Source organism: Erinaceus europaeus, chromosome 8 (assembly GCF_950295315.1).
Source record: "Erinaceus europaeus chromosome 8, mEriEur2.1, whole genome shotgun sequence".
NCBI lineage: Eukaryota > Metazoa > Chordata > Mammalia > Eulipotyphla > Erinaceidae > Erinaceus > Erinaceus europaeus.
Genome location: NC_080169.1, coordinates 99378505 through 99397577, shown reverse-complemented (window position 1 = coordinate 99397577; position 19073 = coordinate 99378505). Strand labels below are relative to the sequence as shown.

At 41.5% G+C, this 19073-nt stretch overlaps 1 protein-coding gene and 1 non-coding gene across 3 annotated transcripts in view; both read right to left on the bottom strand.

Moving 5' to 3' along the window:
• Positions 1–19073, bottom strand: part of CALU (calumenin) — a 28808-nt gene extending 9735 nt beyond the window's left edge. The window contains exons 1-3 of one of the 2 annotated variants that reach the window (XM_007526301.3): positions 18959–19073; positions 9294–9525; positions 3222–3415 (exon numbers count right to left, since the gene is read on the bottom strand). In XM_007526301.3, coding sequence (XP_007526363.1) covers positions 3222–3415; positions 9294–9514 — 415 coding nt within the window. In that variant the 5' untranslated portion in view covers positions 9515–9525; positions 18959–19073. Of the gene's footprint in view, positions 1–2955; positions 3150–3221; positions 3416–9293; positions 9526–18958 lie in introns of both variants that reach the window. The other variant, XM_007526303.3, reaches the window with a different exon arrangement.
• On the bottom strand, positions 12821–12951 carry LOC132540075 (small nucleolar RNA SNORA70). The gene has a single exon (XR_009551341.1). It is a non-coding gene; the product is annotated as a small nucleolar RNA SNORA70 (small nucleolar RNA).

The window sequence follows — 19073 nt, the reverse complement described above, 5'->3', positions numbered from 1 at the left end:
GTGTCTGGCCCCTAGTTTTAATTTCTATGTCGTTCCTCCTACCCCCCAAACTGTGCCCCGTTTAGTGCTCACAACCCATGGGTAGGGTGCTGGGCAATGGTTTGAGACTGCACTTACTCTGGCAAGTGTATACCAGTAGGTAGTCTCTAAATTTTTAATGAAGCTTAATTTTTTTTAAGATAAAAAATACAAGGGAATTCAAAAAATCTTTTGTGGAGTGTGGACATAAGGTAACATGAAGACATTTCAAAAATACGACATTAAATAATTGTTTCTGCAACTGATAAAAAAAAATAACATTTGTTTTATATGAAGACCCACAAAGACCATTTAACAATAAACATTATACATCTAACCTGATACTACAGCACAGTTCTTCTGTGCTTTAATAAAGTTAAAAACAAAAATCAGGGAGTCAGGCAGTAGGCGCAGCGGGTTAAGCGCAAGTGGAACAAAGCACAAGGACCGCGTAAGGATCCTAGTTTGAGCCCCCTGGTTCCCCACCCACAGGGGAGTTGCTTCACAGGCGGTGAAGCAGGTCTGCAGGTGTCTATCTTTCTCCCTCTCTGTCTTCCCCATCTCTCTCCATTTCTCTGTCCTATCCAATAATGATGGCATCAATAGCAGTAATAATAACTACAATAATAAAAAAAGATGACCCCTACATATGCAAGACCCCATCATTCCTGGACCAGTCACCCCCACCCGTCATGCTTTTTAAAATTTCAGGTGTGTGTGTGTGTGTGTGTGTGTGTGTGTGTGTGTGTGTGTGTGTGTGTAGAGAGAAAAGAGGGAGAGATACTACAGCACTGGCTCCACCACCTGTGCTCTATATGGTACTGGGGCTTGAACACATGGTATGGTGTGTGCCCTAGTGAGTGAACTCTTTCTCAACCCTTAAAACTATTTTGCATGACTGAATTTATGTGCCTATCATCATAGCTCCAGAGTTATTGCCATATTTATCCTGAACTGGGCTGGCCAGCTCACACAGCTTTGGGGAGGTTCTTGATCTAGCTTTGTTTTAGCACAGGCAAGGAGGATCTTAGTAGTTCGTATTTCACTTGTGGCAAAGATAGTATAAGCCTTCCTTTAACGAAAAACAAATGCATTAAGATTCTCATTAAAAGCTATGATGATTTATACGTGAACATAAAATTAAAGCAAAACACAATCAGAGCTCCTCAGTACTTCGTAAGCTGACTCACTCATTACCCCTCAACTCTCTCCCCCATGCCTGCAGGGAGAGATGCCTTATAAAGACACAGCGCCCCAGCCAGCGCATCTTCAGTTTATTCAGTCTCAGCCAGGAGAAATGCCAATCCATTGAATCATCTGCCCTGTGAGGCGACAGGGCTCTCAACAGATTTTTATGCACATAATCATACGTGGAGTTAAAGACTCATTCTGGAAACAGTAAGTGCCTAGGTCTGAGCGGAGATTTGTTCACACACCATTCTGTTTAGATCATCAGCACTTTATAAGTCATTCCAAATAAAACAGAGGTTTTTGGGTCTTAGCCAGAGAGCCAGTAGCACGAATTCCCCTCCATCTGCCTGGGCTTTTTTAGTATACGTGTTCTTAATTGAGTGAAGGATATGATTGGGTCTTGACAAAATGTCCAACCAACATGGGAAGAGAATGTCACTTTCATCTTGGGAATGGGAACAAACTGGGCATGGTTAAATAAGACTCCCCACTAGAAATGCATATAAGACCTGTAACTGACTTGGACAGTGGGCTATCCAGTGAGGGAAACATACTTGTTAGTCAGTGGTGGAGAATGCCCATGTTAACCCAGAAACCTGCCCAACTAGGGTTGGGCAGACAACATAGTCGTTAACATAGAGGTGATACAAAAAGACTTTCATTCCTCAGGCTCCGAGGTCCCAGGTTCAACCTCCAGCATCACTGTCAACCAGAAATGAGTAGTGCTCTGGTAAAAATAAAACTCTGCCCAACTTTCAGGATGAAAATACAAAAGATAACGTTCATATGTTCATGTCTCAAATTGTAACCATGTACAATACTGATCTAATTTAAAAAAGACAAAACAAATAAACCGACAACAAAAACCAAGTGAGTCATTCACCGAGCATTCAGCAGCAGTGTATTAAGTAAAAGGAAACTCACTAAGAGGTGGCCCAAGCATACACACCACCAAACCAACAGAAAACAGGCACATTTATTTCCTTTGAAGCATTTGCAAGGCAGGCTGATAAACTCATGTGCCAGAGAAAACAAATGGGAAATGTTCCATTTCTGAACTTCAGTAAGCAAACATACTGAAATGATTAAATTTTCTCAAGGAACGCTATTCTATCCGATCCTTGTTTGAGCAATGTTCCATCTATTCTCACCAATTACAAAGGAATTTAACTTGGCATGTATTTCAGGGCCAACCTGAAATGAATGTGACCATGTAAGAGACATCTCAAAGCTTCATGTTTTGCATTGTTGCAACAATACAAATAAAAACTACCCAAAAAAAAAAAAAATCTGAGGGATGGAAGGGGGGGGAGTAAAACAGTTCACCTGGATAGTGTGCCTGCTTCGCCATGTATGCAACTCAGGTTTGAGTCTGGCCCGACAGTGCTTGAGGGGCACAAGTACTGTTACTTTTCCCTGTCTCTACTTGCAAAAGTCAGTGAAGCTTCAGCAATGACCAAAAAAAAAAAAAAAAAAAAAAAAAAAAAGCAGGCCTGAGAGGTGACACAATGGAGAAAGTGTTGGACTCAAAACTTGAGGTCCAGAGTTGGACCCCTGGCATTGCATGGGACAGAGTGATGTTCTTTCTCTCTCTCTCTCTCTCACCAAGTTTAGCAAATTTCAAAAACATAATACACAAATTTAAAAGGAACCATAAGAGAAACAATCCCTTCCTTTCCTGCGTGACCCATTTGTTTCTTTGGCTCAGGACCATGGTCTCTGCCAGGCTGACACCTTGCCCCTTACCCAGGTAAGTGCCATAGGTCACGTTTCTGTACTCATCCCAGGAGATTAAGCCGTCTTGGTTCATATCAAACTCATGCCACTGGTTTTCAACATTGTCATATATGTATTTCTTCTGGGCGTGCTTAATCCAGGATTTCAGCTCCCCCTCGGTCACAAACCCATCTTTATCGGCGTCTATTTTATCTACAATCATTCTACAAGACAAAACAATTACGTTTCAAGGTGCCGGATCCACAAGGCTTTTCCCCCAGATAGTAGGGACCTACCTAAAACGTAGCCGTAGGTGGCATTTTTATACTCCTCCCAGGAAATGAGGCCGTCCTCATTGAGGTCATGCCCCTTCCACTGCCGCTCTACATCCTCGTAAATCCAGCGCTTTTGTGCAAATTTAATCCAGTCTTTGAGCTCATCCACAGTGACAAACCCGTCCTTGTCGCCATCTATTTTACTTACAATCTTTCTGTAGAAAATGCAGAGAAATCCAGCAAGAGGTTAAAGGAAACAAGGCTCTGGACTGAAGCCAGATGTGTGCTGTGAGCACAGCTGTTGCCCAGAGCTAAAGCATGGAAATAAAAATCGCCTCCAAAACAAAAGGGCCAGATACACAGCTGACAATGTTAAGTGGCAAATTACTGTTCTTAGAATGAGCTGTATGGAGAAGCTCAGACCCAGGAACAAACCCAGACTACTAACTGGGGTTGGTTTTTAGTCTGTGGTCAGAATTTAGAAGTGGATAAGCAATCTTAGCTGCGTTGTCCGCTCTTTGTATCAAACTATATGTAAATCTGGTTTTTCTTCACTGCATTTATAAAAATCCCAATTTCTTGTCAAATAATCACAACTTCTGGCATGGTTCTCCCAAAATTACAAAAACTAACTTTAAGCTAGACTTAAAAAAAAAAAAAAAAATCCAAAAGCCTTAAAGAAATATAATGGTTTTTATTTAAAAAAATACAAATATGCCAAATATAGTTGTGGGATCACTTAAAACTCAAGATTTATTTACACAACAGTTACACAAAGACTGAAATATTCTTGTTCTAAAAAAAATAGCTAACAGTTTATTAGGTATCATGCTGAACTGGATTTTAAGGTACAACTACAAAAAAAAACAGAAGATACGAGGAAATGATATGATAAGAATATTATCTGTATGAGAATATTGGTAAGCTGAGAGGGTTAGAATGCAGAAGATAAAAGCTAAAGAATCCTCATTTAAAATTTTCAAAATATGCACCTGCTATGAAGAGTCCTATTTAAAGATGCAACCACACACTTACAGAGGCTCAGGCAACACATGCAAATTCACACAAGTGGGCGGTCCAATTTGGAATAGGAACTATAAGTCAAAAGTCTAACAAATTTTGGCATGTCCCTAAACTCTTAAATACTAGCAGTAATTAGGATCAGCTACTCGGTCACCATGAAGAGCTTCATCTTGATATTGTACTAACTGTATCATCTGCTACTTAAATCCTATAATTATTAACCATTCCCCTTAAATGTGTACTGTAGTTTTTGCTTTAAAATGTTAGGTGGAAATTAAGAATCTCTCTCTTTAATACCCTTCCATCAATGCTGACATAAGAACAAAACAATTTTTTTCCCCACTAACTTTAAACCTGTAGGGTTTTAACAATGTCAACAAATAGGGGGCCAGGCGGTGGCACACCTGGTTAAGAGCACATACTACAGTGCGCAAGGATCCGGGTTCAAGTCCCTGGTCCCCACCTGTACGGGGAAAGCTTCAAGAGTGGTGAAGTAGGTTTGCAGGTTTCCCTGTCTCTCTTCTGCACTGTTCCTCGTCCCCTCATAATTTCTCTGTCTGTATTCAAAATCCATAAAGGTTAAACAAAAAATTACCAGCAGGATAGGGATCCAGTTTGTTTTCACAAAGTCATGAAGTACTGACTGCCAGTCCTGTCACTGTGCCATTAAAAAAAAAAAAAAAGAAAGAAAAAGGGAAAAGAAAAGCAAGGTATCTGAATACCTTTGACGACCCAAAGAAAAACAAACTATTATAAATGATTTAAGAGAAGATTCCTTTAGATTAACAGAAAAAGAAATTCACTGTTCAAGATGGGTTTTCCTTAATGAAGCTAGCTGAATGCAACTATCTATTCCAGAAGAAATATCCCAAATAGCTGAATACAGACTTTTTTTCTGAAAGGGGACCTATAGTAAATAAATACTTTTGGTTTTGTGGCCCATGTATAGTCTGTCACATATTTTTAAAGTATTTGTTGAAACAACCATTTTAAAATAGAAAAGTCATTATCTTGCTTGCCATGCCGTTTTTTTACAGTACACTGGAGGTGGCCATGTCCTATTTTAGGCATGGAGCTCTAAACTCTAAATGCCTGTGCAAATTTATGATGCCATATCCCTATGGCATTAAAGAATCTGACATGTAATTATAATGTCACTGAGAAAAGTATTTCAGGACACTTAATGACCTATCGTTTCTCCCATGAGGTCACAAATGCTTTCGCATTTAGAAGCATAATGTAGATTGTTTAAGACCCCTGCCCATGTCAACAGGCTCTAAGTGGGTTCAGAGTATTCCAGAAAGATTCATCACTAAAACTTTTCTATCTATGCACATATGCATATTTTTCTGAGGAACTTTTATTAGCCTCCCAAAGGGCTTGGCACCAAAAAGGTGACAGACTTTTTTTTGACAACTATATTAAGAGAAGGTCTTTCATCTTAAGGACTACTACCTCAAAACAAAGAAACCCACATTTGAAGGCCGAAGAAAAATTAGGCAAATTTTAGACGTGTGTGTGTGTGTGTGTGTGGGGGGGGGGGGGATATACATGTAAGGACTAAAACATTGTAACTGTCAGATTCTTTTTGCTTTTCTTCCCATCATGGAGATGGTGGTGTGTCTTCATCATCCTTCCTCCCCAAATAATGAAAACTAGCAACTGAATGTAAGGCTTCACACAGGTGCTCCACCACTGAGCTTAACTGGTAAGCAAAAGGAATGGAATGAACACTGTTCTAAAATGCTTCTTTTTTTAAAAAAAAATTATTTATCTCCTTTTGTTGCCCTTGTTTTACTGCTGTAATTTTTGTTATCGATGTTGTTGTTGTTGGATAGGACAGAGAGAAATGGAGAGAGGAGGGGAAGACAGAGAGGGAGGGAGTAAGACACCTGCAGACCTGCTTCACCACCTGTGAAGCGACTCCACTACAGGTAGGGAGCCGGGGGCTGGAATCGGGATCCTTATCCCGGTCCTTGCGCTTTGCATCACGAGTGCTTAACCCGCTGCGCTACCGCCTGACTCCCTCTAAAAATGCTTCTTGTGGCAGTTAGGGCTGTGGCTCAGCAGATACTGCACAGGATTAGCATGTGTGAGGCCCCAGCACCGCATATGCAGGATCAGTGCTCTGATCCTCTTATTGAATTTTTTTTTTTTTTACAACTACAGGTATAAGCAATGATCTTTTTAAAAATATCTATTTATTTATTTATTTTCCCTTTTGTTGCTCTTGTTGTTTTTCACTGTTGTGGTTATTGTTACTGATGTCGTCACTGTTGGATAGGACAGAGAGAAATAGCCGGAAACTCAAACCAGGGGGCTCAAACTGGGATCCTTACAGGTCCTTGCGCTTTGCACCACGTGTGCTTAATCTGCTGCACTACCGCCTGACTCCCTGATCTTCTCTTTTAATTGCCTTGTGAGTAGATGGAAGAGGGAGAATCTGCTGTTCCCAACTTCTGGAAATAATGTTTATAAATGTCAGAATGAAAAGGTTTAAAAAAAAAAAGTTCCCTGTAATTTGTGCTTCCAACAACAGCACACCACTTTGTAAATTGGGGATATCTGTCACCACCCCTCCACCCCCCCAATTGAGAGGAGCCAATAGCACTTAGTTCATTTATATGCTGCAAGGAAACATGACTCTATCCATCTTATTCTATTATTATTAGATTAAAACTTTTTTTTTTCCTAGAGCACCCCCCCCTTAAGGTTGTATTTATTTTCCTCCAGGGTTATGTTATCACTGGGGCTTGGTGCCTGTACTACAAATCCACTGCTCCTGCAGCCATTGTTGCTGTTGTTGCTGCTACTGTTGTTGGATAGGATAGAGAGAAACTAAGAGAGGGGAAGACAGGGGATAAAGATAGATATCTCCAGACCTTTGATATTTACTGATGACAAAAAGGGCCATTTTTTTGTTCACTGAATACTACTAGCAGAGTGATCTCACTACCTGAAAACAGCTAGAACATTCTGATTGACAATAAGCCTAGTGGACCTTTCATTATTCAAGGGTAAGTGCTAGAAAAGATATGTGCAGATCAAGATTCGAGTTAACATGCACTGTATTAGTAGGCAAGACATAAAGCCTGAGAAACCCTCAAACATTCCTATTTTCAGATCTGCAATGTTAACAGTTAAGAGATAAAAAGTGAGCATGGTCTCTCAAAGTTAGAAAAACAGCTTAACAAAAGACTCTTAATATATTTCTATTTTGTAAACTACTTTCAAATGCTTTGGGATAGTGGTTCATTCTACAAAGCAAAACCTTTTGGTAGAAACCCTTAATCTTCTAACTCAAACTATGATGGGCACTTACGATGGGCAAAATATTGTTTTAGAAGTTGCTGGAGCCGGGTGGTGGTACACCTGGTTGAGTGCACAGGTTATAATGTGCAAGGACTTGGGTTCGAGCCCCCGGCTCCCACCTGTAGGGGGGAAAGCTTCACAAGTGGTGAAGTAGGCCTGTGGGTCTCTCTCTGTCTCCCCCTCCCTATCACTCTCTTCCCTCTCGACTTCTGGCTTTCTCTATCCAAATAATTAAAGATAATTAAAAAAGAAAGACAGAAAAATTGTGGTGTACTATAAGGGGTCAGTGGCAGTGTACCCAGTTAAGTACACGTCACCATGTACAAGGACCAGGTTCAAGCCTCTAGTCTCCATTTGTGCAGGGTGGAGTGGGGGGAAGATTTATGAGTATTGAAGCAGTGCTGCAGGTTTGTCTCCCATTTTCATCTAAATTTGTGTCTAGTCAATAAATAAAAATCTTAAAACTGTCATAACAAAGAAACTGCTGTGTACTATATATATATATTTTTAGCAAATCTTATGACTTGTTCAAAAAATTCCATCAATACTACTTATTGCAGAAAAAATTTTAACTAAAAACTAGACTGAGGAATCAAAAGGAGAGGGCGGGTGGGTGGTGTCATACCTGGTTAAGCGCACATATCACAGTGTGCAAAGACCCAGGTTCAAAGCTCCTGTCCCCCACCTGCAGGGAGAAAGCAGGGCTGCAGGTGTCTCTGTTTCTTTTCCTCTATCTCCCCCTCCCTTCTCAATTTTCGCTGTCTCTATCTAATAATAAACAAATAAATAAAATGGCATGCCTAGATCCCCAGTTAGAAATAATCAATTGGGATCCTACCAGATCAACTCTATACGTAAAAAGACAGCTGCTATGAGAGCCACAGAATCTGTCTATTGCCCATGTCTATGTTGCTGAAACAGTAACCCATACCATAATACTAAGACCACTACTGTTTCAATCTTCTTAAAAAAAAAAAAAGAATAAATTATATATATATATATATATATATATATATATATATATATATATATATATATATATATATATATCTCAAGGCTAGCTTGTTTGGTCCTTGTTTTGCAACTAAGTATCTAGAATAAAAGCAAAGGATCAAAACAAAAGGTTATGATTATCCTAAAAAATAAATTTTTACAGAAATGACTCAGGGACTGAATTCAGCTTAATATTACTCCAAGATTTCGCCTGCACAACAAGAGCAGGTCACAGATAAGTTTTTTAAAAATAAAAGCAGCAGAGACCAGCAAGGTAGCTGCCTGCCGAGGCTCGAGCCCCTGGCATGCTACCTGGAAGTACTACATCACTGGGAGAAGTTGGTGCTGTGGTGTTTCTCCCTCTCTATGTCTCTCTTGGTCTCTATCTGAAAAAAAAAATTTTTTTAAATCATCATCCTAGAGTGGTGAAATCAAGTACACATAAGGTCCCTGCGATGTGCCAAGAACAAGCAAACAAAAACCAGCACAGATACATTCTACATGTTATATTCTTTTGGGATCAAGCTGATGCAGTTCAAGAAAAATCTGGTACTTTTATTCAAAAGTGACTTTGCTTTGTAGAAAGAAGTATACATTTGTTATTCAGCAGCAATGTAGGAAAATTTTTAGTGGTAGCAACTCTATAGCTTTTAAAAGATGCAGTTCAGTAAGTTTAAACAGGTGACTTGAATCATAAAAAGAAAAAAAAAAAGCTTATAAAAAATGTCATTATCCCAACTGGTACCCCAAGAGCTAGAACCTTACCCAAGTCTTTCCTTGCTCTCTTCTGGTGTCAGCTGGTCAAAGGTCTTTGCTTCTTCAGCACCCAAGAAAGCATCATGGTCATAATCAAAGTTCTGAGCATCATTGTGAACCTTGTCGCTGAGCTGAGGCTCGTGGTGCACACGATCCTTCTTTTCTGTGGGCTTGCTCAAGGCAAAGGCTGTGTACAGGGAGAGGCACAGAAGAAACTGTCGCAGGTCCATGATAATCAGATCTGAAAGAAAAAGGAAGGTCATTTTTCAGGAAGCAGGATGCTTAACAACTGAAGAAATCAAACGAGCTAAATGCTTGATCTGATATAACATCTGCTTACTAATACAAGACAGAGATGGAGTGAGAAAGAGAAAATGAGAGCATCACTCTGGCACATGGGAAGCCAGGTGTTGAACTTAAGAAGACCTCATACTTCCAACTTCAGTGCCCAACCCACTATGCCACCTCCTGGCCCTTGATGGGAAATTTGTAAGTTATTTACATTACCCCCAAAGTATTATGCCATAAAACAGATATAGCAGAATGTTATAGATTTTCAGTTTTATACTGAGAAATGTTTATCAGATTACTTCGTGTGACACAGGCTGATAAAGGGCTAGTTAAAATGTCAACCTTGTAATTAGACTCCTTTCAAAAAACACCTATGTAGAACTTTAATCCCTTTGTCCAATCTCAACTTTATATTCTTTATATTCTGTACTACATCAGTCTGGTCTTCAAATCTAATTGGTTGTCATAATCACTGAGGCCGTTTAAAGTTTCCCCTGTGTGTGGTCTGGAAGGTGGTGCAGTGAATAAAGCACTGGACTCTCAAGTTCCAAGGTCCTGAGTTCAATCTGCAGGTGTCTATCTTTCTCTCCCGTCTTCCCCTCCTCTCTCCATTTCTCTCTGTCCTATCCAACAACGACATCAATAACTACAACAATGGCAACAAAAGAGAATAAATAAATCTAAAAAAAATTTAAAAGAAGCTAAAAAAAAAAATCAAGCGACGAAGGGTAGACAGAGAGGGGGAGAGAAAGACAGACACCTGCAGACCTGCTTTACCGCTTGTGAAGTGACTCCCCTGCAGGTGGGGAGCCGGGGGCTTGCACTGGGATCCTTACGCTGGTCCTTGAGCTTCATGCCATGTGCTTAACCCACTGCGCTACCACCTGGTCCCCGAGAATACATTTTTAAAAGTTCACATTATCTCTTACTCATTTGCATTAAGACTCCTCTGGATAGAGAGGTGGTTATTAAGCATGAGGCTTACTGGCAGTTGAGTTGTGTCTCCCAAGAATATGAAACAAAGTCTTACTTTTATTTTTTTAATTTTTAATTTATTTTTTTATTATTTATTTTCCCTTTTGTTGCCCTTGTTTTATTGTTGTTGGACAGGGCAGAGAGAAATGGAGAGGAGGGGAAGACAGAAAGAGAGAGATACCTGCAGACCTGCTTCACCACCTGTGTAGCGACTTCCTCACCAGGGGCTCGAACCGGGATCCTTATGTCAGTCCGCACGACCTGCACTACCGCCCAACTCCCTACTGTTATTTTTAATAAAAGTATCCTAATTTGGGCTGAGCAAACAGTGCATCTGGTTGCGTGCACGTGTTTCAATGTGCAAAGACCTAGGTTTAAGTCTGTTCTCCACTTGCAGGGGAAACACTTTGCTAGCAGTGAAGCAGGTCTGCAGGTGTCTCTTCCTCTCAATTTCTCAGTCTATCAAATTAATAAAATATTTTTAAAATTTTTTAATATTTTATTTATCTTCTCTTTTGTTGCCCTTATCGTTATCATTATTGTTGCTATTGCTATCATTGTTGTTGGATAGGACAGAAAGAAATGGAGAGAGGAGAGAAAGATAAGACACCTGCAGACCTGCTTCACTGCCTGTGAAGCAAAGCCCCTGCAAGTGGGGAGCATGCAGCTCAAACCAGGATCCTTACGCCAGTCCTTGCACTTTGCACCTCGTGCGCTTAACCCACTGTGCTACTGCTACTGCCCAACTCCCTAAAAATATTTTTAATATTGTATTCCCCCCACAGTGATTTAATAGTGATTTACAAGAGTATATGGCAACAGTTATTTAAGGTTTTAAGATACCAGGAATGTAATTCCACAGCACTCCCACCACCCAAGTTTCCTCACCCCATATACCAAAGTCTTAATCTCTGGTGCCTGTGAGTATGCCCCCCTATTTGTCACAGGATCTTTGCAGACACAATCAAGTTATAATGAGGTCATACTGGATTAAGATTGGCTCTATTCCAATGATTGATGTTCTTTAAAAGTAGAAAATTTTGGAAATAGAAAAGAGAATGTCATGTTACGGAAGAGGCAAGGATTGGAGTGAATGTATCTATAAATTATGGAACACAAGTTAAGAGACTGCTGGCAGCCACCAAGAGTGATGTTGTGGTTTCTCCTCCACTCCTACCCCCAACTCCCACAATAATAAATAAGAAAGGTGGTACTTTTCTTAAGCTGTTCCCACTATTAGAACTGAGCTATACTTTTAGAACTGAGCTATACTTCTGAGAATTTACTAATACTCATTGCATTTCTATCCTACAGAAATACTCAAATGTATACCGATGTTCAGTGAAGATAGTTTAGTGATATATTATTTTTAAATGGCAGAACAAACTAACAGAATATATACAATCTGCATTATGGATACCAAGTAAAGTTAAAAAGAATGAGGTGGGCAGGGGTAGACAGCATAATGGTTATGCAAACAGACTCTCATGCCTGAGGCTCCAGATTCCCAGGTTCAATCCCCTGCACCACCATAAGCCAGAGCTGAGCAGTGCTCTGGTGAAAAAAAAAAAAAAAAAAAGAATGAGGTGGGCTGACTGACACCTCACCAAGAAGCATCAATCAGAGGAACAAAACAAAACAAACAAAAAAAAGCAAGGTGTAAGACTACTGTTAAGATCCCATTCATGTAAAATGCAAAACCAGCCTCTTCAGGTAGTTTATAGCTGTACAGAACATAACACAGGCCTGAAATGGTGCAGAAAAGCACATATCTACCTGAAAACAGTGGTGGCTCTGGAGGAAGTGAGGTGGGATGGTAAGGCTGGGTGGTGCTTTGTGAAACTAACACTGCTCACTGTTGTGTTGTCTATTTTTTTTTTTGGGGGGAGGGGGTAGGATGTAGATTTACTGTGTGATCATGGAAAGGGCATCTCTAAGCTCTTAGAAGTGCTGGGCCTGCCACTTTTTCAGGGGACTGCAGTCAGGGGACTCCACAGCCATCTGGGATGAGGCACTTTTCAGCCATGTCTTCAAATTCATCTGCATTAAACTTGGTGAGGTCCCACTACCTGGAGATGTGGATCTTCCGGCAGGACCTCAATCACATGCTCCATTTTCTGCGGCTTGGTGAAAAAAGGGCGTGGTGCTTGGCCAGTGTGATCGCTGGTCACCATGCCCTAGAGCTTCCCAAAGGCACCCCACCTACCTGCCAGGAGCCTAATGTAAGCGACAGCAGGTGGTCAGGCACGAAATGAATATTGACTGGGAAGGACGGTCTCCAGGGTCCCTTAGGCAACCTGTACAAGGAACAGGCTGCACAAACTACCCAGGAAGTTGCTGTTCACAGCCACTGTACACCAGGCCCCACAGGGAGGAAAGTGGCGCAGCCTCCGCCATGCAAGCTGCTTGACACGGTACCAGCTTCGCAGGAAGTTCAGCACAGCTGGACTCTCCAGGCCAAACTGAAACCATCTCGCCTTTGGCCATGATTAAGCTCTGTGTGGTCTTAATAATATTTTCCTATGGCCAGGCTCAGAGCCTGACCAAATGACAAAAGTAATGACAAAACCTGCACTATACTCTGTAAGATTGATCATAATGGAACAAGCAATATCAGTAATGCAGAATTTTTCAGGAGGCTCCAATAGGAAAAAATGTTTTCCCCTTTATCTACATCACTTCCTTTAGTATACCCCCTAAAATATAAAGATTGGTGGTTCCCACAGTGGAGGGGCCACCTTACATAGCATAATTAATAAATGGAAAGTTATGGTACCTGCCTAGATACAATGGGCCTTTTAATCTACCACCCACCACTATGCTCCCACTTCCTTATGCAGGAATAGTACACGAGAGCCTAGGTCACATAGTGAGCATACAAGAAAGATGGATTCCAGCTAGAGAGCTTAACTTTATGGAGAGGCTGGCCAGGTCAGCACCACCTTGGTGCCTTCTCAGTAATGAACAAACAAAACTCCTTGATCAAACAATAGAACAGATTTTATGAAAAATGGGCTGCTCAATTTGTTTAAGGCCCCTAGAAACATAACTTGAACTTTCTATGAACCATTGGCTTCTGATGCATAGGGGCAAGAAGATAGCATAAACATACAGGCAGAATATTAATCTTAATCAATAGGACATTTGCCTAGCACACAGGTACAGGAATAACAAAAGACATAAAAACTGTGATGTGATCTCTAGGGAGAAAAGTGCCCCAGGAATGTGAATGTCCCACAAAGCAGGAGGTGTTCCCTATCTGTGCTGTTCTTACTTGATGATTTTTATTTTAATAATTTCTGTATTAGTGACTAAAGCCTTGGTGATTTTTGTTTTAATAATCAATACCTTGGTGATTTTTGTTTTAATGATTTAAGCCTTATGAGACTATAAAAATAAAGTTCTGCTTAAGTATGACAGAGATGTCTGCTTGAGCTTGATTCAGCATCAACTCACTTGTCTCTCATTCTTTGCCGACACCCCTCCTCCTCCAGGTTACCCTAATAATCTGCTGGGCTGGCCCTGGCAGGGAAGTATGGTTGGCTTAATTGGCTGCAGTTGTCGCTCTCTCTCTCCTTTTTAAATAAGTGAGCTACACTTATTGTGTCATCTTCTTGTATTACTTTAAAAGAAAAGTCTTTAAGTACATAGCAAATCAAATACTTCCAAGTTGTTTCACTGAACTGAAAAAGAATAAAGGAAAGACACCTTTCTTCCAGAGACACAACCCCCACTTTTTTTTAAAAGATTTTATTTATTTATTCATGAAAAGATAAGAGAGAAAAAGCCAGCTATCACTCTGGTACATGTGCTGCTGGGGATTGAACTCAGGACCTCATGGTTGAGAGTCCAATGCTTTATATCCACTGCACCATCTCCCAGACCACCATAAACCGTATTTTTAAAGCAAAACATACTTTAATGTAACACTTTATTTTAGAGCAAAATGACACTTCCAACCCAAACTTCAGATAAATAATTCGCTAGTGACAAAGCAGTTTATATGTAGTTAACATTTTGTGATGTAGTCAAAGAATATAATGTTAAAGGTTTACAGAATCAAGTCACTGCAACCGATTTTCTTTATGACAACCTTAAAGGGATGTCACATATAGGAAAATTTAATAAATGATTAATGACACCCCCAGAAGAAAACACCCAATAGATTCTTGCGTAACACCCAAACAACTCTTACCCAAATATCACAACATGGATAATCCTTATGACTACTGTAATAGATTGAGTCACTCTGAATTAAGAAGAAAGTATACTTTTAAGTTGGAGGCTTAAAGATAAATATCTTGGTACAAGAGAAGAATTTAGTGGTCTGGATTTGTCATCTATCTCTTCTCTGCATCAAGTTAACCCATTCCTCTACAGGCTTCCCTCTTCTGTCTACTACTTCTCTGGACTCCGCTATCCAAAGTCAGACTTCCCCAAAACCTGATGATCTCTTAAATTCCCTTTCCTTCCTTCTAGAAGTTATCTAAACTCGATTTGCTTCTTCATTATCCATCACCATAAACTTTGGCTGTTACCCCTGAGGTGTTTTCCTAAAAGGGTCATCAGGGGTACTACCTGATAAGACAAAAGTTACTCATTCTACCTCACCTCTCTGCAGTGGACAATTAAAAATAGAAAAATCTGCACTTTAAGACACACATATGCTGTCTGCTCATATTAACACACTAACTCCAGTTAACATATAAAAATGTTAAAGTAGAAATAAAGATTATGGGGCTGGGTGGTGGCACACCTGGTTGAGCGCACATATTACAATGCGCAAGGACACGGGTTCGGGCTCCCGGTCCCCACCTGCAGGGAGAAAGCTTCATGAGTGGTGAAACAGGGCTGCAGGTGTCTGTCTCTCTGTCTCTCTCTATCACCCCCTTCCCTCTTGATTTCTGGCTGTCTCTATCCAATAAATAAAGATAATTAAAAAAAAATTTTTAAATAAATAAAGATTACATCCCCCAAGACAAAGGGCATTTTATGAGAGAAGGTTTGAGAAGAAACAGTGCAAACTTTTCTCACAATGGGCATTTGAAAAACTACATTAGTCAGCTGTTTCTGAAGTTTCTTTGTCTTTCCAATAAAACTGAAACCAAATGTTAGAAAGCTAAATGACCTTGTTCTTCTTCCCCCATCACCATAGCTACACATCAATGGATAACAGAATACTAGGAAAAGGTATGTGTAAATATGGGACTTGTTTGCATGGGCTTTTACCATGTGATCCAGAAGGCAAATTAACGGCTTTGGGAAATGTACCTCCATCCAGAAGGCAAATTAACAGCTTTGGGAAATGTACCTCCCATTTTTCAAATCACTTCTAAAAATTCTTTCAGGGGCCAAGTAGTGGCACACCTGTTATGTGCATAGTACTAAGCGCAAGGACCCACACAAGGATCCAGGTTTGAGTTCCACTCCCCAACCGCAAGGGGAAGCTTTGCAATTAGTAAAGCAGGTCTGCAGGTACCTAGCTTTCTCTATCTTCCCCATCTCTCAATTTCTTTGTCCTATTCAATAAAATGGAAAAAATGGCCTCCAGGAGCAATGGATTCTCAGTGCAGGCACCAATCCCCAATAATAACCCTGGAGGTTTAAAAAAAAAAAAAAAAAAAAACTTGGAGTTGGTGTATTGCACCAAAGTAAAAGACTGGGGGGCGGAGGGGAGTGGGTTCAGGTCCTGGAACATGATGACAGAGAAGCCAGTGGGGGTTGAATTGTTATGTGGAAAACTGAGAAATCTTATGTACAAACTACAGTATTTCACTGTCGACTGTAAATCATTAATCCCCCAATACCATGCAAAAATTTCAAGACCAGTGAAATTATGTTGTCGTGTCTCACTTTTTGTCTCTTAAGTTTTTAAAATATATTTTAATATAAGATACAGAAAAAGACAAGAGACCAGATCACTGCCCAGCTTTGGATTATAGTGGTGCTGGGAATTAAATTCAGGATCTCAGAGCATCAGGAAAGAGTCTTTAGCATAATTATTATTTTCTCTCTCCAGTACTAAAGATTTTTAGAGACTTAAAATGTCCTTGTTTGTATTAATATTTCTGCATGCTTTATTCTTTTTTTTTATTATTATTATTTTTGTTCTTGATGTCATTGTTGTTGGATAGGACAGAGAGAAATGGAGAGAGGAGGGGAAGACAGAGAGGGGAGAGAAAGACACCTGCAGACCTGCTTCACCGCTTGTGAAGCGACTCCCCTGCAGGTGGAGAGCCAGGGACTCGAACCTGGATCCTTCCGCCGGTCCTTGTGCACTTAACCCAGTGCCCCACACTAAAAATTCCACCACACTTGAGCAGACTAGTTGGTGGCAATGTAGTTTCCACCTGTCTCCCTAACCTTGAGTTCCCCTAATAGATCTGGCCGGCAGCCAGTTAACAGGTAAATTATCGTTTCAGCTGTCTAAACTCAAGACACAAATTGCAGCATTTGATGAACGACATCCATATTTGTGTGGTTATTTATTTATTGGATAGAGACAGAGAAATTGAGAGGAAAAGGGGAGAGAGGAGACAAGACACCTGCAGCACTGCTTCATCAGTTGTGAAGCTTTACCCCTGCAGTTGGGGCTTGGGGGCTTAAACCCAGATCCTTGAGCATTGTAACATTGTGCGCTCAACCAGGTACACCACCCATGGCCCCACGACATCCGTACTTTTGAGTTCATAGAGACCTTCTTCTGTTCTGGCACTCGAATGGCTACCCCTGGCTACAGTCAACAGGACATGCCTGGGTTATGTCTCAGCCTTTCCAACAAACCTGAATCCATGTTATAGAAAATCTGAGTTACTATAAATGTACTGGTTTCCTCTGCTGATACAATGTATATAAAGTAGCATCAGTAAGTATCCTTGGACACACCACTGAGGAATGGAAGCAAACAATGGTTATATTGAGAGTGGCTGAGTTTCAACACTGGAGACTTGAGTACTGTTCACACAGGTGTATTCAATTCTTAACTGCCAGCTTATGGTTCTCCTAGTTGTGAGTTTTACTAACTCAACTCAGATTAAGTGTAGGCAAATTCCCCCCAACTATAATTAACTGCTGTCCCCAGACCCTCCCTAGTGATGGATATCAGCTGGCACTTAATTAATGAAATCTATTGAGAAGCCAGTCATTTGTGTTGTGTCCTAGTCCATTTTATGGCTAATAATAATAACCAGAAGGCTAGGGAGACAGCACCCCATTAGTGCACCAATCTGCGTGCCCGTAGCCCCAGAGGCCATAATTTCAATCCTGGGCTCCACCTTATACTAGAGCTGAGCAGGGCTCTAGTGCTTTCTCTCTCACAATAAATAAATCTCATAAAACAGTAATAAAAGAGCAGATTCCAAGGTTTTCTACTTCCAAGCAATAAAAACAAATTAAGATCAACTTTATACCCAATTGACTAACATGACTTTTATGGTCCTGACCAAGAAGTGTGGTAATTAATCTTCAAAGCCGCTATTCTAGGCCTTTAAATACTTAGAAACTCAGGTGAAAGGCTCTAAAGGTTAAGCAGGGGGATCCAACGTTTGTTTTTTTGTTTTTGTTTTTGGTCTTGATGCAAAAACAACTTTCGGAAAACTGCAAACCTTACTAAGAGACTCTGTAAACGGAAGACGTAAGGAAGCAAGTTTACTTCTGATTGTAGTATAGAAAAAAATCTGAACTGGGGGCTGGAAGCAACATTTCGTAACCAAGTGCTTAAAAATGCCTTCCCGTAGCAGACTGAAAGCAGCCAAACACGGGGGGGGGGGGGGGCTCTAAACATTGGTCTTTATCTTTACAGAAAGTTTAAAAAATTCACTTAGCGCCTTCAGTCCACCGCCAGCACCACCCCCGTCCCGACCCCCCGTTTCCCCGCCTTCCAAGTCGAGGAATACGATTTTCTCCGCGGGATGCACCCCGCTCCCGGGACGCGGCCTTGGGGCGCGGCGGGCGGATGCGAGCTGCCCGGTGAACGGGAGGCGGCCGGGAGCGGCTGCTATGATCCTGCTCCCCCAGTAGGCTTTCCGACCTTCAGGAGCAAACAAGATGTCCCTCTAGCCCGAGGGACTCCGCGAATGGCCGGGCCCTGGGGCGGAGGACGTGGCAAACCCGGCACAAAACCTGGGCCCACAGGCCGCAAGGCCGGGACCCAGGTCGGTACCCAGGTCGGTACCCAGGTCGGGGCCCAGCCGCGCCGGCAGGGCGGGCAATGGCCTCCAAGCCAGGCGGAGAGCCAGGGCCTGGGGGTCGCCAGCAGGCTCAGGCTCCGGGTCTGGAACCGCGGGCCAGTAAAAAACCCCGGCCCGGAATGCAGGAGACGCCGGCCACAAGGAGAAGGAAGTCTGAGGGCACAAAGAGAACTAAAAGGGCGAGGAGGCGGCGGAAGGAGCGACCACCTCCACACTCACCTCTGAGTTGCGCCCACCAGCCCCGCCGCCACCGCTGCCGCTCACCCACCGGCTCAGCTCACGCGCGCAAGCACCACCCAACCGGAAGCAGCTCCGTGTCCCGCCCCTCTCTGCC